We start from the raw sequence: 24652 nt of genomic DNA, 5'->3' as shown, positions 1-24652 counted from the left end.
TATTTTATATGTGTTGTGCAAGAGTGCGGTAGTTTTAATGAGGTAGTATCAGTTCTGTGTAATTCTACATGTATAGAAAACACCATCTGTAGTAAGTTCTTATTTAGATTGCTGTTTTACAATACACAAATAGATGGTAAAATTTAAAGTTAGTGGTGTTATACAAATCATCCCTACAGGTTTAGCATGGGGGTATACACTTGAAGGTGGCTTAAGTTGCAATTACATACCTAGCAGTGAAAAAACAGAGGAGGAAAACATCTGCAGTCCCTGGTACTCTGTTCTTTGGATTACCAGTGTTTGCAGCCAGTCTCCTGCCTCCTGTTCTCAAGAGGCAAGGTGAATTGGTCTTACCAGCTAAAGACCCCATAATATTTTTTTAAAAATATGGCATTACACTTTAGCAGATTTCCACCAGAAACTCACTGAAGGCCTCTCTTTTCTTTATGACAACTCTTTTGTATTGGTGGCTCTATTTTCTCTGTCATAGTAATGACAAAAGCACTTTACAATGGTATGTGAATATGATGTTGATTTAGGCCTATCTCATAGTGTAGTGTTTTAAGCTGTATATCTAGCTTCTCTTTTCCCTTTATGACATACAGTAGTATGTTTTAAGGTGGTAAGTGATTTTATTTGTTTTGGTTTTTAGTGAGTTTCCTGAAACCTCTCTTGGTGGAGCACTTGGAAGGTGTCTGTGTGGTCTCCTAGAGCTCATTTGACAAAATTCAGGACACGTTCTTTTCCAGACTTGTTGCACTGAGTTGTTAGCACTGCGTGGTTATCTCAGATTATGCCGTGCTCCTGGAGTGAATCTCATTGTTGCTATATGATATGTTCAGTCCTGTGAAGTGAATACTTTGGAGTTTTTGTGCCTTAATGTCTTCTGAATTTCTTTGTTTGCAGTCCCTGTTGGAGGGCGTACGCTAATTGCGTACTTTGACTGAACAGAGGATATAGCTAATAGCATTTATGTATCCCACCTCTGGCTTTTGCTCAGTTTCTGATAAACTGTTAACAATGAACAAGCTTTAACTTGATATTTTCGTGTAGTGTCTACATTTAATAAATGCTGTGCAGACAAAGGAGTTTGACAGAACCATTGAATTTGATAGGTTGCTCCACTGCTATTATTATTAGCTCTGTTATTACTAACTCATAAATTAAAATAATATGGAGAGTTTGAATTTGTTAAAAGTTGTACACCTGAATTCCTATTGCTCTAACACTTGAGTTTTTATTATCATTGCAGATTTTTGCTTTTGTTTGATCTAATCTTATATTGAAGTGAGGTTTTACTAGGTATTTATATAGAGAACCTAAACAATATTTTCTAAACATTTTAAAGCCAAACCAATATGCATCATTGGCCAAAGCATGGTGTTTTCTTTTGGTTTTTAAATTACTGACATTATTTTTTTTGCTATTTTCCCAAAGTGGCTGAGTGGCAATAAAGTTAGTTAGTTTACAAGTCAGGTAACTAATTGCAATTGTGAACTTCTATATTTTCAAAATAAAAAGGTTGATGTTTATTATTTCAGTGATGCATTTCATGGTTTCCCTATTGAATTAGGCTACTGACTGTGTCATTTGAAAATAATTTCTGGTCTATGTTAGTCTGGTGACCAAAACTGGTGAATTGATGTGGTTGATACAAAATAAATAAGTTATTCCTGCTGTTTCATCACTTGCACATTTCACCATTTATAGGGCAAGTTTAAGTATCACACTATGTAGCTTTAAATGGCAGCCTCTGTGAAGAGTCTTGAAATGTAGTTCCACAGTTAGATCTAAAATGTGTTTAATTTTTCTCCCCAAAACAACTTCATTTAGTGCTTCTGACTAACCATTCATGCTACCCCCACTTCCTAAACAAACTCTTGGAAAACACTGGTGTGTATTTCCTCGATATGCTTCTCTCACTACTTAACTTTTTTCCTTTGCATCCTTTGAACAGTGAAATATGTGTGGTCTTCAGAATTCACAATTGCATACTTGATGAATGCACTGAAAATCTAAACTTTTGAGCAGGTATCTGGTGTTGTTCATACTTGATTTTTATGCAACCATTGTAATAGCCTTAGGTTTTTGAGGGAAAAGTAAGGCAGTGTAATCAGTCAGAGACTTGTACATTTTTGTTGCTTAAGAAGCTGCTTAGAATTCTGAATTGTATCACTACATATCTGAAAAGTCCCCCACAGTCACAGATATTAAGAGGTGTTTGGAAAGATATGAAATCTCATGTACTTCACCTGACAAGTTCTCTGAGGTTATTTTTAACTCAGAACTGAGAATCATCCCCGCTTCCTCCCAAAAATTCAATAGTGTGCCTTAAAGCTAAACACTGGGCTACAAAATAAAGTTTTTAATCTCATTAGCAAATCAAAATTTGTATTTCTTCTATTCCCTTGGGTATAAATTTTCTATTCATACTGAAAGTCTGCAGTATAATAGAAATAAAAATTGGGAATTATGTAGAAATATTTCATTTTTACTCTAAGAAAACACAAAGCTATAGTAATTGTGATTTACTTTCAAAGTGCACTGTACAGTGCTTTTACAGTGCCATTTAAGTAATGTTATATCTTCAAAACTTTATCTTCACCATCCTATTTTTACCTATAGAGTACTAACTAAAAACCAAATTTTCTTATCAGGAACAACTGATATATTCAGTTCTTGACAAAATACAGTATCAGAAGTCTCTGGGAACTACTGACCTCTTTATTTTTGGTTTTTTTTTTTTTTTGGGTATGTTTTATTAAAACAGATTTTTTTAAAGTAATGTTCCATCTCAATCTGTCAACATTGGGTGGCGTTTAAAAATAACGTGTAGACTTCCTCCTCTCGCACACCCGAACTGATGAAAAGCTCATTGACACTTCTGAGGGCACAAGTTTTAGCTGTGGAAGTTGCTTAAGCATCTGTTCATTCTTTCCATCTGTGTACGTTCCCAGACTGAGAAAATGCACGAAGTTCAGTCTCTGTCCCCGTTAAACTGTCACCATTCAGACACAGTTGTGGTAGCCTTTCCAGCACCAGGCATTACTTGTAACTTCCAAGACTGTAATTATCTATTTAACCTGAAAAAAATGGAGGGGGGCTGGGGAAAAGAGAGAGAGAAAACAAAATTCTGATTTTTACATCTTAACAGCATAGACAATAAAGCTTATTCCACTGTGCTTCATAGATGCAGTTTTATAAAAAAGGAACATATGTATGACACTTCAAATACAGTTTCAAGCTGTGGTCTTTGAAAGTGGAGGTGTTATGTTATACAGACGTAGTTAAAACTCAGTACTTTGATGTAGTTTTCTTCCTATTACTTTTTAATACCTTATAAAAAGTGTAGATAATGTTGATTCCAAGTTTCTTTGGGAGAGGAATTTCCAGTAGCGGGTAAGGATGAACGCTACTGTAAAAGGTCCTGGTTAAGACCTAATGCAGAGTATAGTTCTGGTTGCCTGTGTTTAATATTATATAACAATTAAAGTGGAACAGGGACAGACAGTGACTACTTACTGATTAGGAGCCTCTCATGTGAGAGTATCAGAAAAGCTTGTCTTGTTTCTTTTAGCAGAATGAAAGGTGAAAAGCGTCTGTGGTCTTCAAAAACATCAAGAGGGGAAGGAAATATCCAGTAGGAAATAACTGTTTAAGCTAAATGACAGTGTTGCTGTAAATAAATGTAGATATCTTTGGCGTTCAGATTTTGGAGGAGCTTTCCCATTTGAACATTGGGACTTGGGTTTTTTTAGCTGTAACTACTTAAAAGTAACTATTTTCTAACAGGCTGTCTGGTGTCCAGCCTGTGTTATTGCAGCGGCTTAGACTCAATACGCAGCAAATCTTTGTATTCCTGTGTTGGCAATCATCCTGTCTCATTAGAAACTTCCTTTTCTACTTGTTCTTATGCATGTTGCATCTAGTCAGTAGGTGATTTTCTGTTTCCTACTAGACTGGATAGTTAGAAAGAAATAGACAGTGCTTATAGCTGAACCTTTGAGAATATATCAGTCAACTTAAAATCAGCTGTTCATTGTGGGAAATGAAATAAAGATTTGATCAGTAAGCTCTTATTAATCAGCTTCCTTTAGCCAAAACATTTGCGGAGAAAATACGAAGTGAACAATAGCTCAGCCAGATTGTCTTGGTCTTATGACCTCGTGCTGTATCACCTCGGGCTGTGAGCTTCTCAGATTTAGCAAGCTGCTCGGGGTCAAGGCCAAGAGGAGCCCTCTCTAGGGAAAGTGCAGGTGCTGCAGGAAGCAGTGGCCATGAGTCAGCGCCGTCCTGCTCCTGTTGGCTCTCGTTTCTGGTGGAGCAGGATGGAGCAATTCCTGCTCGCTGTTGGATCTTGTGAATTGAAAACAAATGTGGAAATGTGTTCTAACTGAATGGAAAAGTAAATTTTGGACATGCATTAAAACTGTAAAATTCTTATGCCTAATACTTTGTGGGTTTCTCCCCCTCAATATTTACAGTCTTTTTTTTTTATTTATTTATTTACAGATGACGCCAAACACTTAGTACCCAACAAAATGAGAGACTTTTTCTGTACCATAAACTTGGACCAAGAAGAAGTTTTCCGTACACAAGTAGTTGAAAAATCTTTAAGGTAAGCTTAATTTTTCAATGGAGATGATAAGCAGGACTGCCTCAGTTCAGATTAAAAACAAGATATGTATCAATGTGCATGTGGTTTTGCTTATACCTCTTTCAATTGAAAGCTGACTTGTGGCAACTACTCAGAAATGTTACAGCAATGTGTAAATCATGAGAGTAGTTGAAATAGGACAAAATCGAGGCTGGTGAGTAGAACAGTGGTTTTAAAAATGAAGCCTGCTAAAATGTATTTCACTATTACTTTATTCTGTACCATTGGGCAGCGTAACATTCTTGTTCTTGCCAGGTTGTTTTCAAGGGAAGGCAATCTGCTTGGTAGTTGTTCTCCATGTTATTTCCTACTTCTGACATGTTGGTCTGTATTAGTGGAATTTTGCTTTTAGTGTCGGTCTTGTAAAACCAGTTTCTAGAATGAAGGAACTGGAACTTTTCCATGTATGAGTTGTGTGCACTGTTGCATGTCCCCCTGAATAGGGCTTCTTCTCTCCTGAAATTCTTGTTTTGGGCACTGTAAGCTGTACTGGCACAGCATGGCTTGCTTTGCCTGCCTAAGCAGTGCTTAGTGGTAGATTGTGCTTCTGTCTTAGAGCCTTAAAACAATTGAACAAAAGAGTCGTGATAATATAGGTGCAGCAGTGTAGGTCTTTTTATGTCTCAAAGCTTAAAATTCATTAGTGACCCACAATGTAGCATTGTTGCAGCTGCATTGTTCAGAATATCTGAGTGACAGTTTGTTACCTGGAGGAGGCATTAAACCGCCTTCTTAAAACCCAGAAAGCCTGGTCAAACTTTTGAAAATCTTCCTGATTCTTCTTGTTTCCAGTGGTTTTATTATTAGTGTCTGATCTTTGAGCCATTTCTGGATATTTCCAGGTAAAGAACAAGATACTTCTCATATGACAAATTTAAATAGGGAATTTTACATTTTCAAAACATCATTTTATAGCCTTCTTATGCTTTTGTATGAAAAGTAGACATGATATACATGCAATCAGGAAGAAATATATTGCTCATCCTCCTGATCTGTAACTGCTATAGTGAGATCCAGAAAAATTTTAGAATTTAACTGGCTGAAATTGAGATCAATTACCAAAACAAACTCTGCTGAATAATCCTTTAGAGAAGAATGTTGAACAGACTCTATTAATAAAGCAGAAACTGAAAATTTCGCCTTCAAATAGACAGTAGTTTGAGTGAAGGGGAGCCCGACAGACTTTGCTGTCTGATATTTGACATGTTAATAATTGAAACCCTGAAAGTTGCTACTATACTTAGAAACAAGACCTGTTATATTTGATGTTTACGCAGATGTTTTTATTATATTCAGTTTAAAAATGATTGAATTTGTCTACTTTTACCACCTGATAATAAGTATTAAATGCAGAGTAAAACATTTGATAAAATACATCACCTTAGATAGATCAAAATTGTTTTAAATAGTACTGAAGTTTTATCTGAAACTTGTTTAAATGGAAACGATGCCATTAGTACTTTAGAGAGAAAAGGAAGAAAAGTGTCACTATAACAAAACAACAGTTGGGGGATGGGTCTTAAGTGACACACATGCACCTCCTTCCCCTCAAATTGAGAATTTTCAGGTGATATGAAGCTGAGAACATTTTATTAGGAGTTAAAAGTCAGTGTTCTGGATCACTCTTTGCCTGTAGGTGCCATTGTCTCCACTCACTACATAGGGAACTCCTTCATCCTCTGCATTATGGCTGCGTTAAATTCGATTCGAAGCATAAGTAGGGTTCTGTACAAACTGATGAGATGTAATGAAATAAGTCATCCTGTATAAGCAGCAACTGGAGTTGCATGCTTATACTTGATTACTAGTGTGTATGCAGTTAGGAAGGCTGGCACTTGTTCCAGAAACTTGATTATACCATCTTGCTGCTTATTACTGTGTTGAGCTAGAATACTGCACTAACCTAGAGGTACTGGAAGGGAGGATGAAAGCTCTGATCTCTTAGTAGTCTGAAAACTTTATAATTTGCTTTTCAGTAAGGTGTAGCACAGGATAACTGTAGTCATAAATGTAACTTAGAATTTAATTGTTTTCTTTTATTTGCTTGCTTTTTCTTATACATGTAATTCACAGTTTGTTTTTGTCACCATATTGAGTTGCAAATTTATACTAGCTGTAATCTAAATTGTATTCTATAAATATCAGCTAGTCAAATATCTGTGGAAGTAGTGAGCACTAGAATTAAGATGATCTTTGACTACAGTGACTGCAAACTAATGAAGAAATGTATTTTTAAAATGTGCAGATAGGTTTGAGCTTCCACTGGTACTGGGGTTATTGTTAGAGTGCAAATGTGAAACAAATGACTTTTCAAAGTTATAAAGCCATGAATTAATACTGAAGTGAAAGAAGGGTATTTTGAATATGACTCAGTAAATATTTTTTGGCATGATGTGGGTTTTCTGTGGCTTCTGAAGAAAGAATTTTTTTTCCCTTGGAAAGCTTAAAGAAAATCCATGGGCCTCCTCAGATATCTGTGGTCAAATGTGAAGAATTGGGTCGTGGAGGGGTTGCAGTATGTGTGTGTTGCATTATTTTATTTAAACCAAATTAAGTTTATATTTTTCAAACTGAACCTCATGTGAATGCAAGGTTATAGCAGAAATTAATTATTTGTTGCTGTAACCGTTGCTTTTATCAAATGATAGCTCTAGGTGCATTGGTCAGTGGACGTTGTAGAACTGCCAGTTAAATGTAACAAGGAAGGGAAGAACAAAGGAATATGTCACTCATTTAAATTTAATCTCCTGTATTACTGTAATCCAGTTCTTCCTGTATAACAGTCTGGTCTTCCTTTGAATTAGCACCATCTTCTAATTTTGTATCCACCACAGTCTTTTAAAGTTGTTCCATCAAAGTCACAAATGAGAGTACTAAACTGACTGAATCCCTGAGGAACAGGTTGAGTAAGTTCTACATTTTAATTGTTCCTCATTGGTATAACATATTTTACTCCTTCAGCCAGTTCTATATCCACTTAAGAATTTATTTACTAATCCTTTGTATTCTTCCCCTTAAATATTCTCTTTCTGCCTTATACTTTGCTGAAGAATAATCAACAACTGGTTTATAAGGCAGTAGTGTTAATCCAGGTAAAGAAATACTTATCAACATGAATAAAGCAATGCATTACCTTCTATTTATGCTCATACTATTGACCTGTTTTTTCTTGCCAAATCTGAGATTTCATGTACTGTTGAGGTCAAAATAATGATTGTTAGTGGCTGATTGTTCTTATGAAGTTTGCTCTCTTTAGCCATTGGATGTGGCTGCTAAATAGGTTTTTGGGAGTCTCTGCTTATAGTCTCTGTCACAGACTAATTGTCTGATTGTAAGTGGATACATAGAGTTACATAGATCCAGCAAGAATAGGTACTTAACACTTAGCGATCTGCAGTTGTTGATGTATATTGTACTCCAGCGATCCTCTTAGGATGTCTGACTGATGCTGAGTTAGTAGCAGAGTTTCCCTTGATACCAGTGCCCGGCTATTAATATCTTTGTTTGTACTGGTGCAGCTATTATTATATAGCTGTTAGGGCACCTATATCATGAAATTGACTCAAGTGTAAAATAAATCTTTGTTTCATCTTTTTTTGGTCTGAGTCATCGTGTCAATACAATTAAAACCTGCAGCCAAGGTAATAAGGAAATGGAGGCTGCTTAGGGCTGCACCTCTGCTAAAGGTACTGCTCATGAACTTATACCTTTAGTGGTGGTGCTGACAAGAACAACCCAGCCCTTGAAATCAAAGCTGAATTGGTTGTCTGTGACAAAAAAAAAAAAGGTGAGAGGCTGAAAAACTCACAATGAAATGTTTCAACTGAGAATTCTTAAATTATTTCTCACTCTACTCCAAAGGCTAATACTGATTTGTCTGCTTTGAAGCCTATAGTAAAAGATTTGTGTTTGAACAAAAGAAACGTTTTTACTTGTGAAATTCCTCATAATTAATTCCTGCAGTTAAAGCTTTTGTTTCTAGAAATTGGTTCTTGACATTTGGAATGCTAGGTTTTTCACCTGTGTGTTTCCCCACTTTTCAAGTTAGTTATCAGCTTTTATTTTTAAATTATTTAATGAATCATTGCTTCTTAAGCATTTGGTGGGTTTTATGTAATTATTTTGAAGGGAATAGAGTAGGGATGATATCCTGTTCTTCCTGATACCCTTTTGGGTAGGTGTTTCTATGAACTGATTGTTCCAAACATAAGCTCATTTGTATTTGTCTAATAAAGGATCATAGCAATACAGTGCCAGAAAGGTACTTTACCAGGAAACAAACAAAAACCAACAACTAACAACTTTGTTTCTGGGTTTGGTGTGTCATCACAGTACTTTCCTGTAGAAAGAAAGCAGAGGCTAAAATTAGTTTAATGAAGCTACGCACTTTTCTCTGGTGATGTTAATACATTGTAATTGAGAGTATTTGAATTCTGGAAGAATCCAGTAGTTCCAAAATAGCAGGGTTGTTTTTTTGTGGATACACTTGATTTTCAGAATTCACAGCTTGCAGTGACACAAATGACATTGTGATTTTTTTCAGTCTTTTGGAATACAGTGTTCTGACTGCGGGGTATGATTGCATCCAAAAGTACTCATTAAGTTTAATGGTCATATAAATTCCTTGAGTGAAGATACTAACACACTGTGTGCAACGTGTCTGTCACAGAGGAACCCGGAGTCTTGTTATGTTGAGGGCTCTGCAAATGGCAGTTAAGGAGAATGAGCTGTAGACATTATATTTGACTTTGTTAGGTGGAGAAATGTGACCATTTCAGCATGCAGGAGAACCTGTGTATTTGAGATTAATGCTTCTCTTTTTCGCTGCTCTGTTTTAGTTGTTAATGCTTACGGGTGTTTACAGGTCTGAATCTTTGAGCATCAAATTTGACACAGGAGTTAGAGCTAAACAAATGTCAGTTAGTGAAGTAATTAATAAATAGTGTAATTTAATCATGTACTAAATGAAAAAGAGAAATATTAAACTTGAGTGTCTCAGGAAGTCATTTGTGATGGGTAGAGAACCAACCAAAATAATTTCCAGACAGAAGAACAGAATTAAAATTGCTGAGGATACACCACCTTCTGCATGTACACTCTGTTTTTTTTTGTTGTTTGTTTGGTTTTTTTTTGTTTGTTTGTGTTTTTTTGTTTGTTTGGTTTTTTTCTTTTTTGAAAATACGTAAGGCATTTTCATGTAGTTTTAGCTTGCAGTGTTATTGTATGTTCTTGTAATGAAATGATGTGGATAGTTTTGATGCCAGATAAGTATAGGTCTAAAAGCCAAGGTCTGTGGCTGGAGTAAAAAATGTAGCATTTCAGTGTTTGTCTTCTGTATAAATTACGTAAAGTGTTTTTCTATTTTAACTTTCAGTCTTTTTTTTTTCAGCCCTTATTTTGGGGAAGAGTTTTACTTTGAGATTCCAAGACCATTCCAGTGGTTGTCCTTCTACATGTATGATAAGAGTGTTTTACAAAAAGACCTGCGTATAGGTAAGTTCTGGGATACCATCTACATCTTGCATAACATTTGCTTATTTTCAGTATCATAGAATTGTTGAAGTGATGTATTTTTAAAAACGGTATATTGTGCATTTAAATTAAATGTTCCTTTAAAGTTTTTAAAGGAGGATTTTGTTTCCTTGCTTTATTCTACTAAAATGTTTATTTTTTTAGGCTAATAGGACATCTTGTAGTCTTATAATTATTGTCTCAATACATTTTTTCTAAAATTCTATTTGGTTTTTCTCCACTTCCATTTCATTGGAATATTTAAATAATTGTTCCTACCTGCAGGTCTTTAAAGAATGAGTTGTGGAATAATTCCACAATAATTGTAGTTGTGGAATAGTTCTTAAAACTATTTGTAGGTAACTTTTTGTCTCTGTCAGTGCAACCTGTAACTTTGTGACTTAAAAATTGCCACAAAATGCTTTTACAGGGGTTGGATTTTCCCCTCCTTGCCCCCCACTACATAATGGCTCTGTTGCAGCTGCTGTTTGGATATAGTTGCTATAGACTTCTAACAGTCTGCTGTGGAAGAAGGATTCACATTACTTGAACTGAGGAAGGAAATAATTTGCACCAGGATGCCAGATAATTTGGTATAATAACAGCTTTCCAAATAGCAATCAGAAGAGTAAAAGGCATCTACCTTCCATTTCCTATTTAAACATTCTTCAACACCATTACTGTTCTCTCATATCTTTATTGTATTATTTCCGGCCACAAGTCTGTTCTTTTTGCCTGATCTTAGTTTTAGTGATATCCAAGATAACACATCTTAATTAACTTAATTTGGCTTTTTGTAAGCTGTTTTTCTGTTTCACTTTTGCATCATGTTCCTTGTTTCCATAAGCTTTTCATATAGTATCATGAGCTTGAAAAAAAAATGTAAAAGAGAGTTCAAACAAAAATCAAACTTAAAATCCATTTAAATATTTGTCTTATTCAGATGAAAGTGGTATTTATTCTTCTCTCTCCCTCTCCCCTCTTTTCCCCCAGGAAAGGTGTCCATCAAAAAAGAAGATCTATGCAACTACACAGGAAAAGAGAACTGGTTTATGCTTCAACCTGTTGATTCTAATTCAGAGGTTCAGGTAACTATTAAATTACACATTTACATTTTAAAAATTAAATATAGATGAGTGTGTATACTGGTAGAAGTTTATATTGAGCTGTGGCAGATAGAAGTTAGCATCTGTCTAATTCTTGTGAGACAGTTGTGTCTTTCAGCTTGATTAGAGAATAATGCATATTCGGCATTTCTAAGCTGGCTGTATTGTTCTCCACTGGCAGAAGACTTGAAGCAACTGTTTGGGAAATGACTTAAAAGTATTTTGATATCTAAAATATTTGGTGCAAAAGAGCTATGTACTTGAGACAGGTGAATAATTTAGGAAACTACTAGATAATTTTGGTTTTTTAGTCAGTTTTGGTGAAATTATGACTGATTATGTTACATGAAATGGTTAAAGTCTCCAAAACTGGAGGTACTTGTTCTGTGCCCATTTATTGTATTTTGAAATACTTTCTGCATTCAGTATCAAATAAGTTGCACTTCAGAGTTGTATTTTGGTCTGTGGTTCAGGTTCTTCTGACAGGATTGTCCTAGTAATACGTAAAAGTGAGATGGCTCTAGAAGTTTTAGCTGTTCTCTTTTTGGTTTGAAGAAGAAAACAGAAGAGTATTCTTGAGTATCTTTTAGCCTTGTTGCTGTGACAGGCAAATTTGAAAAAAATATTAAAATCTAATAACTTGGCTAAGGGCAAGAGTCTTGGACTTGGGAGTGTTTATATTTTTCTAGTAACTCGGAAGCCCTTCTGGTTAGGGAGAATCTTGTCTACTTTTACAAGAGGTGAATGTGCACAGAATTCTCAAAAAAACTCCAAACGTATTATTTTCCAGGATTAATCATCTCTGAGCTGTAAGCTTAGCACGCAGCTGTTAGGTATCTAGGAGAGCATGTGATTGCTTTACATGAAAACCCATTTTCGAAACATCTGAACACCACTTTCTTTTATCTGTTGGAAATCAGTCCTGGTTCACTTAGAATGGACTGTGATAGAATAGTCAGCTGGAAATGACCTACAGATCAGCTGGTCCAACTGCAAGTTGTCTCACTGTTCTTCCAATTCTTCCATCTAATCAGTCTGACTGTTTTAGAAAGTCTTTTTCAAATATAAAGTGAAATGCAGTTTCTGCTTTGACTTAAATATTGTTATGCTTGCTATAATTTTTTCTCAGTCATAATGTATTGAATTAAATACTATTTTTTGTCATAATGAGTGAGCATGAAAATTCAATTATAATATTCCATTAATAAAATTTAGCAATTTATTATGTATTGGAAATAAAAATAAATAATCTTCCATGGCCTTGTAGCTCACAGTGGGATGTAAGCTCTATTTGATACTTTTCTGTGGCTGGGACGTGTAGAGCCCTATCCTGCCTGACACTTCCAGTAAAGGATGACCTGTTCCGCTAAGGTGTGCGTTCTTTGTGATAGTCTTTCCTTGAGTTAGGGCATTTGGGTAGGCTTCTCCTCTGTCCTGCTTCCTTTTTCCAAGAAATTTGTAAGAGCAGTATATGGAATGTGGGCACAGTATATGAGCACCTGTAGGCATAAAAATTTTAAATACAGCTCCTAGCCCAGGTTCCACTTAAGAGCTGTAGAAAACTTGTATTTATTATAGATACTTGTACTATCTTATAATGTAGAAAAGATCAAAATATATAAACAGTGAGAAAAAAAATATATAAACAGGGAGAAAAAACCTCTTAAAATACAGAGTTAAAATGCAGTAGTAATAGTAAAAACAAAAGTGTTGAATTAAATTTCTTTTGTAGTTATGAAGTTTAAGTTGGTGATTTGGACACTCTGGTTTCGACTCCTTTATTATGTGAATCTTGGCCACATAATCAACAGCTCCATCTTTCTCTAGTCAGTATCTGAAAACTGATTGTGAAGTGTAAATGGTACCTGTCTGTCTTTGAACAACCCTGAGATCTACAGATTAAGAGTATTTGTGCTGCTTATTTATTGTATAAGAATGCCTGATTTCTCTTTATTTTTTTATCTAAAAACAACCCGTACAACCACATTTAAAACCTGGTTGCATATTATGTTGGAAGTTCTGATAGAGATCTGCAAACCAGCCACTTCAGGAAGTCATCATGCTGCTCTCAACAAACAAAACAATGAAAACGTACTCAAAACTCTCCATACATGTAAGGGAAGTATTTACTTAGAGCCATGTTACTGTAGCCATCATGGTGCTGAGTTTTGGATAAACTACATCTATAGATGGTCCTCAAGAGCAGTAAAGTTTCTATTTTACTCCTGGTGGTCAGTGTAGAACAGATGATTTTTGTTTAATTATTTTTTTTTAAGCAAAAGGAAGATGTTCAGGGCATTCACAAGGTCTGCATACTAAAACTAGTTAAGGCAGCTATTACAGTAAGTACTACTAATGCTGTCTTTTTCTTTGTCATTCAAAAACTTTGCCTTGTAAGGCTGTTGGCATGCTTCTTGCTATCCTGTGTTTATCCTGTGAATATATTTTTGTAATTGAGTTTCTCTGCTTGACAAATATTTTCTTAATGTACCTGTGTTTCAATGCATGTAGTAACAGCTTGCAAAACACTTGGCAAGCATCCCAAAAGAGTTACATTTAAAACTTCCCTATAAAAGAAACTTCACTTCTTTTCCCATGTGACATAGAAACACAGCCCTTGCCCCAGGGGATTTACAATAAAAACATTTTGGTTTTATGTGAAAACATAAGTACTTTAGAAACCATGTGCAAGGTCAGCTAGGGGTTTTACTTCCATGTTAGTGTTGTACAGCAGAACTATACTTCATATTATATTTTGCTTTGTTTGCTGCACTTTAAAATTACCTTCCAGGTCACAACCTTAAGAATCATAATTGTGGACAGACCATTGTCATCTGATGATTCATTTAGCAAATAGACAAATTGCAAGAATACTAAGGAGAATATGGTTTAGAGGAAAGACTGTGTTACTGTGTGATTATCTTAGATGTGAAAGCCATGGCGAACAGCCAGGCACTGAAGGCAGTAGCAGTATTGTTCAGGCAGTAGATGTTTGCAGCAAGGTTGTAGTACCGAATTTTGATCGTGCCATGAAAGTTGCATATTGGAGTTTTTGGAGCCTTTTTATTGAAAGGGTGGAGTGGTCTTGCCGTTGCCGAGTTCTGAAGTTGATTGACGCTGTGCTGTCATTTATGGATTCTTTTTCTTAATACATCCTACAGTCTCAGAAACAGAAAAGGAGGAAGCCAGGTTTAGCAATTATTGCCACCTTTTCCTCTCCTTTGGTTGTGTTTGCTATTCCATGAGTGCATCAGCAGACTTCATGAGACAGTTGAAAGCTGCACTGGGATGCATAATAAATTTCTAAATGATCTTGAGTCTGATGGGATGGACACTATTTCACAGCAGGGTATTCAGTGTTACTGGTTATGGCTACTGCGTACTATTCTAATTTTCTAAATATGTCTGACTGCCTTCAGAGTCCAAGGTCATTTTAGAACTTCTTCCTGAAATGCTCACAAGCTCACTGTTTGTTTGTTCAAGGCTTCATCCTGTGCTTAGGACAAAAAAAGGCTGAGAGGGACTCTTGTCCTTGGTACTTCCTCAAGCTGGAAGAAATATTTTTTTGCATGTGTTAGATCTGTGGAGACTTGACCAATTCATGTGGTGTCTACAGTTGGGGATAATGCTTCTCTTTATCATTGTCTTTCCAAGTTTGAATGCATTCGTTACATTCCACTTGCAGGATATGTGCTTTAGAATACATATTTGCTTAAAGTGGATATATTGGAATTACCTTAAATAGCTTCTAACTGTAAACTATATTGTTGTTCTAATTACTACTTTTAAAATAAAGGCTTTTAATACTGTTTATGTTTCTCTCTTGTTTTTTTTTTTTCAGGGAAAAGTTCACCTTGAATTAAAACTGAATGAACTGATAACAGATAATGGATCTGTGTGCCAGCAACTAGTAGTACAGTAAGAAAATACATTAATCCTTGAATATTTAGTTGTTTCTTAGATCACGATAGGATTTGTCTCCCTTAATACTGAATGTCTGCACATGCTTGTACCAACAACATTTTACTTTCTGTATGACTTTCCTTGGAGCCTACCTTGCTGAGGGAATAGGTGTATGCTTAGGAAGCTCCTGCACAAGTTTTTCACAACTGCTCATCTCAGTTGCTCCCAAAGCATTCACCTTTTTTTAGGACTCAGCATGGCTGTCTGGTATCATTAGTTCAGTGTCTTGTAATTCCAATTGACTTGCGCCTGGTGAGAAAACCAGGAATACCCGAAACTGCTGTTACTGACAGAATTGAGCTGCTGGCAGTTGTTGGGAACAGTGTGAAACTTCTTCAGTAGCAATATTTTGGTTTGTGAAAATCCACTTTTAGTTTTGCTTCAGAATTACTGTCTCGTGGTTAGCCATGATAAGGAGTTTTTCTAGAAAACAAAGTACAGGAATTGCCATTTGTGGAGCAGCATAACTGCCACATTTCAGTAAAATTTCTTAGCGACAACTTTGGGAGTTTTCACTATCAAACTTAATTTTGACTCTGAAGTGTAAAGACATTACAGCATGTCAAAGAGCTTCATAGAAACAGTAAGATTTTGGTATATGTTATTTCATAAAAGACAAATGTCGGCAGTATTAAAGAAAAAGCACAGAATGAGACACATTGGAAGATACTAACCAGTGTGTATTCTTGCAGTCTTTCTCTTAGAGCTGTCTTTGATAATGATCCAGTGTGCTGGCTTTGGGACTCTGAATGTACAGCTTACAGATGGTAGTCACAGCAGACTAAAATTCCACATGTACTGGTCATTTCTGCTGCTTTTTATTCATTATTAAGCAATACATTTAAGGCTTGAAATAGATAAGCAGCTAATGAAATACAACTGTACAGAAACGTTTTGACACTCATCAAAAGTTTGTCTGATAATGGCATACTGGAAGAAACCAGTCTTTCTAGAAACTAACTAATCCCGTCCTATATTTTGGAAGAAACCTGTCAGCCTTCTATGTTATTTGCTTCTGGGAGACTGTTTCCCCTCATTGAACAGACTAATGGAAACCAATGACCTGCAGAGGCTCAGTGATTGGCAGCATTCTCTTGTGACTCTTCCTTATGTTCTCAGCATGAGTAAGGTTCAGGAGGACAAGCCAGTCTTACCTCAGTTTTTTATTTTTAGTGATTCAGAAAGAAATAAAGGCTCCTCTGCACTTGTCTTCTGACAGGTTGTGGGATAGGCCAGGTGAAGAAAAGTGTACAAACTAGGGGATTATAAAGACTAAAGGAAGATTAAGAATTAAAAACTCAGAACATAGTAAGATTCTTTAATTTTGCTTTCCAATATTGTTCATTAACTTCTATATTTATTCAGAGAGTGAGGCGATGGGTTTTGGCTTTTTAAAATTTTTTTGATCTCTGAGAATTTAGCGAGAAAGAATGGGTTGTATTGCAAAACCGTGAGGGGAGGAAATGGTGTGTGGTTTTCCATTTGTCTCACTGACTTCATGTTCTCATCAGCTCCAAGGAGCAGGGGGGATCATTACAATGTCGATTTTGCTAATGTAATTTTCATTATGAAGTTTAAATTACATTCTTTTCGTCTTAACTGTCTAAACCAAGATGAGTAGTTTAGTTGTAGCAACACGTAGCAAAATAATCTCTTTGCTTTTCTGTTGCTTGGTATGGAAAGGGAAGGTAGTTCTGTGAAAGAACTGAACCAGTGAAACTAGTGGTGCTTCCGTGGCTCTTGTAGGCTGATAGTTCAGTTAAGATATGGAAACTTGCAGTACATTAATGTATATTTGTAACTTAAAGAGAATTTAGAATGTTTTTCTCTTTGTACGGTGGGTGGCAGCTTGGTTGGTTGGGAGTCCTGCTGCTCTTACTTATATATCCCACTTGTAGCACAAGGCAGAATTAACATGGCTTTTCCACCGTGGACTATTCACCACCAAAAGCTGCCTGGTGCTTTCTGACTTTATCTTTTATTCCCAACTTAACTTTCTGATATATGTTGGGGTTTTAAAATTTATTTTTTTATATATATCCATGGACTTTAGTCTAAGTTAATTTTTTAATTACAATTTTGAAAACATTTTTGTTTTTTTCATGATGAAGAAAAGCTACTTTAGAAAGTTCCTGTTGCAGATTGCAGTTTTGAGTCGGAAGTGGGTTACTCACTGTGTCCTCTCTTAGGATCTCTTTATGATGGAGATAAACGATCAGAAGGAAGTCAGGGTTCTTTGGTGGTTGCTGCATTCACCCACTCACTGACATGTGGGAGAGGATTGTGCGTTAAACGCTGCAGTATTACATCAGTACTTTTGTCTTCGTCTGAGATTATGAAATGCACTAGAGTTCCTTAAACTAAAAATATTTAGTAGTATTTTACCACGCATGCTGATAGCCTTGAAAAAAATGGCTGTATAAGTAGTATATTGTACATAAATGTATTTTTGGATGTACACATGAGAGCATGAGAAATAAGAAATCTCTCACTGGATATAGCATTATAGAAATGGATGTGAGGGAATTTTTGGGACCCATTTGATCATAAAGCATGAGGAACTTACAGAAGATATGTTAGATTCTTTAATGGAAAATTTCAGCTCTTTAGAAGTCTGCTTATTTTGTAAATTTCTGAGGATCATTAGTCAGTGATGCACTTACTGCTGTTCTGTTAGTCACCAGGTGCTGAGAAGTCATTGTATTAGTAACTCCTTTAACAAAGCTGAAAGATAGGAAGCAGCAGAGCTGTGATTGAGTAAAAGAAGACAAAGAGTGGGTGTATATGTATATTTCTGTCTCTGCCTCTTCTTGACCTGTCCAAAAACTGAAAAAGTATTGGCCACAGAAAAAAAAAAGTGGAAAAAAAGTTCTTAAAATACAGGCGGTAATACTTCCCTTTCAGAGCCATGTTTTACTTCATGTCCAAATTAACAATCTCTCAGCATAATGAGATAGGGAAGCTTTAAAACCTTCACCTGTTACATTTTTGTGTAGGATAAGAGAATCCTAGACACTTGGGCTGGGTTTTATGCATTGGTAAGTTTCTGATGGATTTCCACCATGTATTCCCTGAGAGCCTAGAAGTTCTACAAAGATGTAAAGTAGTAGCTATAACTGCCATAACACAAGAGGAAAGATCGTGTTAAATGCAAGTGATTAAAGGGCTGTGATTCTAAGCATTATCTGGAGTCCCCCCTTGCTTTTTATGTGGCTGAACCAAAGTGACAGGAGTAGACCTGACTAGGATACAGATTCTAAGTATTTTGATTCTGTAGACATGGTTATAGAAACATTTTTTGCTGTTCTGCTATATGGGTTTTATGATGTCGATTGATTTAAAAACTGAAGATCATTCCAGTAGGAAGCAGTTAAAGATTTGGACGAGAGAGCTGCCAATGATGTTAGCCTCTTACAGCTCGTGTGGGAGGGACAAAGGCTTTGTTTCTCAGGTTAGTATGTATAGTAAACCCAACTTTTCCAAGCAAGAAGTTGTTGGGAAAAGAACATGTGATTTTTAGAAAGATAAGTGTTGCTGCATATACTGAAGGGTTGGTCAGTTGTCATGTAATGTAACCAGGAATGCGATTCCTCATGTTTGTTTATTTTTGTACTCTATCCCCCACCCAACTCCTTCTGGTTTTTGTTTTTAATTTAGTTCCTTATTAGGGTTCTATTCTCCAACTTTATATAAGGGATGTAAGCTTGTGGATGATTAAATATTAATATATCACAAACTACATGTATATCAGTGAAACTAGAACAGAGTAGGTTGTCTAACCTAGGTAGGACCTTGCTTGCAGGCAGTGAAACTGAGGCTTGGGCAGGAGATGAAAAGGGAATAGTAGAACTGCCTACACAGGGAGACTGACTGGAGCGTGAAATCAGCCTGAAGTGACAGTTCTGTATGATGAATCTGGAGATTCTAGTTCTGCAGCGAGGCTGTGTGGTTGTCAACAAAATGTTTTCAACTTACAGGAAAGTGTGAACAAGCTGTCCTTTAGTTTGTGCATGTTGTGGTCAAGCTCTGAGAAGACAGGGAGGCTGGAACAAGCCATTTCTGTAATCAAAAGTAGGGCATGGTGATCATTTTTGTTGATATGTTAATACACGTTTTCCCATGAGATCATTGTGTCAAGTATGCTGGTCATTCATACAGGGATCAGGGAAGGAGTGAGAAACTTCATACACAGGGAAAGAAACTGCAGGGCATGTCTGTTTGTTGGAGAAACCCTGGAGCTTGCTGAACAAGACAAAGGCTGTAGGAAGAGAACTTGTGGTGTTCTTGTAAAAATAGTTGAATTCTATCCAGAGAAGTTGGACTTGATCCATCTGCTATGAATTTTCTGTGAGATTCAAGTTGAGACTAACTTAAAGGTACACTGAGCACTCACACCTGAAACCAAAAATCTCTGGGGGCTACAGAGACAGGATGTTAAGGGCTACAAAGTGCCTGATACTCTGACAGGATCAAGTTCTAGGTGCCCCAAATCAGATACCCCAAATGACTGAGAAGTCTAGACAGTTTAATTTTGTTGCCACTCTTCTGTGTCACGTGTGTGTTGGAGGAGGAATCTATTAATGCTTATGAAACAACTGGATGTTTCAAGAACCCATTTAAAATAGTGGGTTTGAAATCACTGTAGGGTACATTGTGATTCAAAAATTATTGAAACGCTGAAGGCCACATGCTTGAAAGCTGGAAGAAAAATAACAAATGATTGTGCAGTGGTTCAGCACTCAATGTTCCCTGAACTGGCTAAGACAAAGGGACTTCTGGAGGGGGAAAATACCATCTGGTTTATAATTGTGCATACTCCAGAGAGGGTGGGGTTGTGAGGCAGCATGGGAGTGTTAGTGTCTGCTGTTTACCCACTTGCGAATGTTTGAGTTGGCAAATCTTATTATCCTTTTAACAGTGTTTTTTCTGCAGTACAAGAACACGTTCACTTAACAGCATGCAACTACTGTTGCTGCTATGTAACTTTAACTTGATCTGCACAACTTAATATTCCACATTGAAGTATTAGAATGTTTACTCGATTATTAATATGAATGTAGAGCAGAAAAGTATTTTTTTCTTCTTAAGTTGCATATAATAGGTTTTGGATTTCATTCAAACTGGATAAATTACAGCAACCAAAACTTGCTTATGTTAACTCAGTTAAATTCCTGAAGTACATTATTTAAAAAGTGAAAACAGGAATATAACATTCAGATATCACTTGGGTCTTGTTTATGAAACTATAATCTGCTGAATATTTCCGGACTTAATATGTACCACACTTTGCATGGCTACATTAGAGCATCATTTTGCTAGAAAGCCTGGTTTCTGCTGTAAATTTACAAACTGTTTTGCTTTACTTTTGTTATTCCAGCTGGTTTTACATAGTACCTGTATGTGGGCAGCATCTGAAGGTTAGTCAGCTTGCTGACCCAGTTCTGCTTTAGTAGTGTTGCTGCTGTGGTGGCTTGAAAATACTGCAAGCCTTCAGAAAAGGTCCAGCAAATGTGTCTCTGTCCCGAGGAGCATTACTTGCTAACCAGCCCGTCCTTTTTGCATCGGAAGTGGTGCACAGTGTGCCTATGTACCTGTTAAACACAACCTTAAAAATACTGTATGAATTATGGAAGAAAACAGTATTATTAAAAGGTCTCTTTAACCCTGATCATGCACTATTGTCAAAAGAGTTTGAAAATAAACCACTATTTCAAAGAAAAAGCGATTTTTCTCTTTGTGGCTGAATAGTATGGATAGAGCTTAGAAATACTAGGACTATATACTAATAGTTTTGAATTATTAATTTTAAATAACTTTTCAGGATATGACTTCGCATTTCTTACCTTACTTAGAATGTAGTTCAGCTGAAATAAAATATTTGAGTCCATTCTAATGCCTTCCAAATGTGGTTGCTGCTATTTAGATGAGATCAAATAGCTTTTTGTGGGCCTTGAGAAATCAAATTTTAAAGTTAATGAAGTCTGCAGTTTTCCCTAACATAGTTCATTTTGCTTAGGATTTTTCCATGCATGTGTGATACTGGAATGCTTTTACTGAAGCAATTCAAATAATTTTGGTCTCACAGAGTCCCCTAAGTCTGACTGTACACTTGAGTATGACCTTGTGTTACTGTCCAGAGATCTGTAGTTACCTTCTACTTCATGTACATACATCACATTGGGTTGAGATATATATCAATGTGTAATACAGCAGAACTTAATAAAATATTTTTAAAAATAAAGGATTGCTTGGGTTTATTTTTTTTAAGTGATAGACATTGCTTCACTGATCTATTGATTGCCTTTTCCTTGTAGCATAAAGGAGTGCCATGGGTTGCCTCTTATAAATGGACAGAATTGTGACCCTTACGCAACAGTCTCTCTTGTGGGCCCTTCCAGGTAATGTTTTGGTTTAAAATTATTTAATCTAAAGTGCTGTGATCTTAGACATGGAAAAGAAGGTCACAGTTTGAGCAAAATCTTTAAAACATAGAAAAATCTTAAAATATTTTCTGCGTACATCACGTCTCCCGTTGTTACTGTACTCTCACCTTCCCTACTGTACTCTATTGCCTGCACTGGTCAGTAACCACTTGTCACTCAGTCCCTTTTTTCTTCTCAGGTTTTGTACCAAACTCTTGTTATCTGCACTGTACTTGCTCTGAATTCTTCTCAAACTCCTGTATGGGATGATACAGTCAATTGCTCACTTGCCTTCCTCTACTTCCTGTTTTTCTTAGTGTGAGTTTCTTTGTGGCAAATATCTAGCAATTGGGAGGAGGCAAGAGTAGAGGCTCTGGTGAGACCTTTCTGATTTCAGCACCTTCAGAATGCTACGTTCAAAGTCCCCATGGTTTAAATGTCTCCTGGTTTTTGGATCAGGAATCCTGAATAACTGTTGGGGTTTTCCATTGAAGAAAAATCCCATATCACACGCATTCACTATCTGCAAGTCCTGCACCTGTAACATCTAAAGTAAGCTAGGTTTCAGGTTTTAATTTTTTTGCAACATTAAACCTTAGTCACTCTACTTTCTCCAGTACTGAAGAATTGCCGCTGTGAGCAAAGAGGCAGAACGACTTGTAGTAAACGTGTATTTTTTTAAAGACTTTGGGAGGATTGTCCATGAGTAAGCGCTGAGTGAATGGGGCTTTTTTTTTTTCTCCTTGGTAATACATGATCACTTTTTTAAGGTTTGAGCTGGTGGGGTGTTTGTTTGTTTTGTTTTGTGTGTTTGGTTGGTTGGTTTTCTTTTTTTTTTTGTTTGGCTTGATTAGTTGGGGGTTTTTATGAGGAATAGAGAAATTTAAGCATTATACCTAGGAAGCATGGTTTTGGTAGCCAAAGAAGGTAAATTGACATGTATTTCCCTTTTTAGTCCTGTGATACAGATGGAACCAGGTGAATAGTGGTCCCACAAAATATTTACCCCTTGGTATAGGAATATATGTGTGCAAATCTGATGGAAGTTCCTCGTTAAGATTTTCCAATCCCTTGCGTGTGTGACTTGTGTACCACGACTGAAATATTTATATGGCCAATGCATGAGAACAGTTAGTTGATGTTTAGGACAGTTTTTCTTCTCTGTCATCTGTTTTTCCCCCTCATTTTGTTATTTGTTTCTTTTAGAAAGAATCTTTATGCTATCTGCTCTTTACTAACTGTATAAGACTGTATTCTTTTATAAAATGTGTAAAACTGAAAACAAAACAAAACACAAGGGACTGAGGAGCAACTGTTTTGTTTGACCATGTGCTGCTTCGTATGTAGCATTAGCAGCAGTTCCTTCCAAAGAAAAGGTTCAGTTACTTGGTGTAACCCTCCATCTGTAGAGAACTCGTGGGTATTTCCCTGATAAAGGAGGGTGGGAAAAAGGAAATTGGTGGTTGAACAAGATGAGGAAAACTGTGCTTGTAACCTGCGAGCAGTGGGAAAGAGACTGCCTGCAGACTTAAGTTTGAAACGCTTTGAAGTCAGTAATATCTTTTACTTGATATATGTAATTTATACCTGTTTGTGAAATTAAATAGAAACTTTGAGCTGGACAGATGCACAGTTAACTAGGTACAGCACTTGAAATTTTAACTTTTCAAACTATATTGTGAAGATGAACTTATTTGATATTTTCTTCATTGATCAAAGTGATTTCTAAAATGACAAAAAATGTTTTAACTTAAATGCATGGGTCCTTCTTGACAATAGAATGTCTTTATAATTGTGTGTTTAAGTTGTCTATGGTAAAAATTTTACCACATTGGAACAGGAATGACCAAAAGAAGACCAAAGTAAAGAAGAAAACAAGCAATCCGCAGTTTAACGAAACATTTTATTTTGAGGTAACTTTTTGTGTGGTATTCTGCCTGTTTATCTGTTTTATGCAACCCTTCAAGTATTTTTAAGCAAGCTGCATAGCAGTACCTAGTGCAGGAAGGTCTCTTCAAGCAAATTGAAGAGCTTTTACTAGCCTCTCAAATGGAAGAATGCCAGACAATAGCATTCACCTTCAATTGCTATGTGAAAAAGAACTTCCTCACAAGCGTGTATGTGAAGGTAATTTGTTATCTTGAATCACTTTATAGTGCATCTGTTGCCATCAGGAGTTCTGAGAGAAAATTGATGTATCCCGTGGAATTCAATTTAAATATTTTCAAGAACAATGAGCTAAAAAAATCCCAATTTATTTCTTTAATAAAACAAAGTAGCAATTGTACCCAATAAAGCCTAATTTTATTATTTTATGTTTAAAAAAATTTTTCATTATTTAGGACTTTATTTCAGTTCTACATGAGTTACCCTACAGTAACCAAATTATGAGTTTCAATTTTCATCTGATTTGACTCCATAAGAAAAACCATGTTTGCACGTAAGCATACTATACTGTTCAGCTGAGGGTTGGAATTAGTACAACTGTTACGTGTGCTTCAAATGGATTATAATTTAATGTGTTTATATAGATCCTGGTCCTGCTGTGGGACTTATGAGAAAAGTTGTTCCATTCTGATGTATAGAGTATCAATTTAAGGCGTGTTTCAGTTGACTTGCTCAAGATCCTGAGTGTAGTTTCTTAGGAAGTATATTAGGATAAAAATGTGATCCAAGCCACTCCAGTAACTTCATGACTTCTGATTTATTGGAGTTAAACTGAGAATGCAATCAGTCAAAAAATGGGGAAAATTAAAATAAGAGGTTGTAATTGTGATAAAACTCAGTCAAGAAGAGCGGGCTTCTTATTTGTTGTTTCCTTAAACATCTCAGAACTAACTAATACTTTCTTTGGGCTCACACTGAAACCGAATAAATTATTTCCAGTTTCATGTCATACTTCCTTTTTTATTTTCCTAATAGATCTGTACTGTAATTTCCTTAAATATCAGTTAGCCTCATCAGGCTCCACCAGGAACCCTTCTTGACCAGTT

The 24652-nt window shown here is 36.1% G+C and overlaps 1 protein-coding gene across 4 annotated transcripts in view; it reads left to right on the top strand.

Annotated features, from left to right (window-relative positions):
* RASA2 (RAS p21 protein activator 2) overlaps positions 1 to 24652 on the top strand; it is a 46521-nt gene that overhangs the window by 2212 nt on the left and 19657 nt on the right. For 2 of the 4 annotated variants that reach the window (XM_065072984.1, XM_065072986.1), the window contains exons 2-8: positions 4513 to 4618; positions 10047 to 10150; positions 11162 to 11256; positions 13551 to 13616; positions 15116 to 15192; positions 21552 to 21635; positions 23500 to 23572. In XM_065072984.1, coding sequence (XP_064929056.1) covers positions 4513 to 4618; positions 10047 to 10150; positions 11162 to 11256; positions 13551 to 13616; positions 15116 to 15192; positions 21552 to 21635; positions 23500 to 23572 — 605 coding nt within the window. Of the gene's footprint in view, positions 1 to 4512; positions 4619 to 10046; positions 10151 to 11161; positions 11257 to 13550; positions 13617 to 15115; positions 15193 to 21551; positions 21636 to 23464; positions 23573 to 24652 lie in introns of all 4 variants that reach the window. The other 2 variants (XM_065072985.1, XM_065072987.1) reach the window with 2 other exon arrangements.

The sequence above is a fragment of the Columba livia genome, chromosome 9 (assembly GCF_036013475.1).
Source record: "Columba livia isolate bColLiv1 breed racing homer chromosome 9, bColLiv1.pat.W.v2, whole genome shotgun sequence".
Lineage (NCBI taxonomy): Eukaryota > Metazoa > Chordata > Aves > Columbiformes > Columbidae > Columba > Columba livia.
The sequence above is the reverse complement of the archived record's forward strand: the minus strand, read 5'-3'. Positions and strand labels throughout refer to the sequence as shown.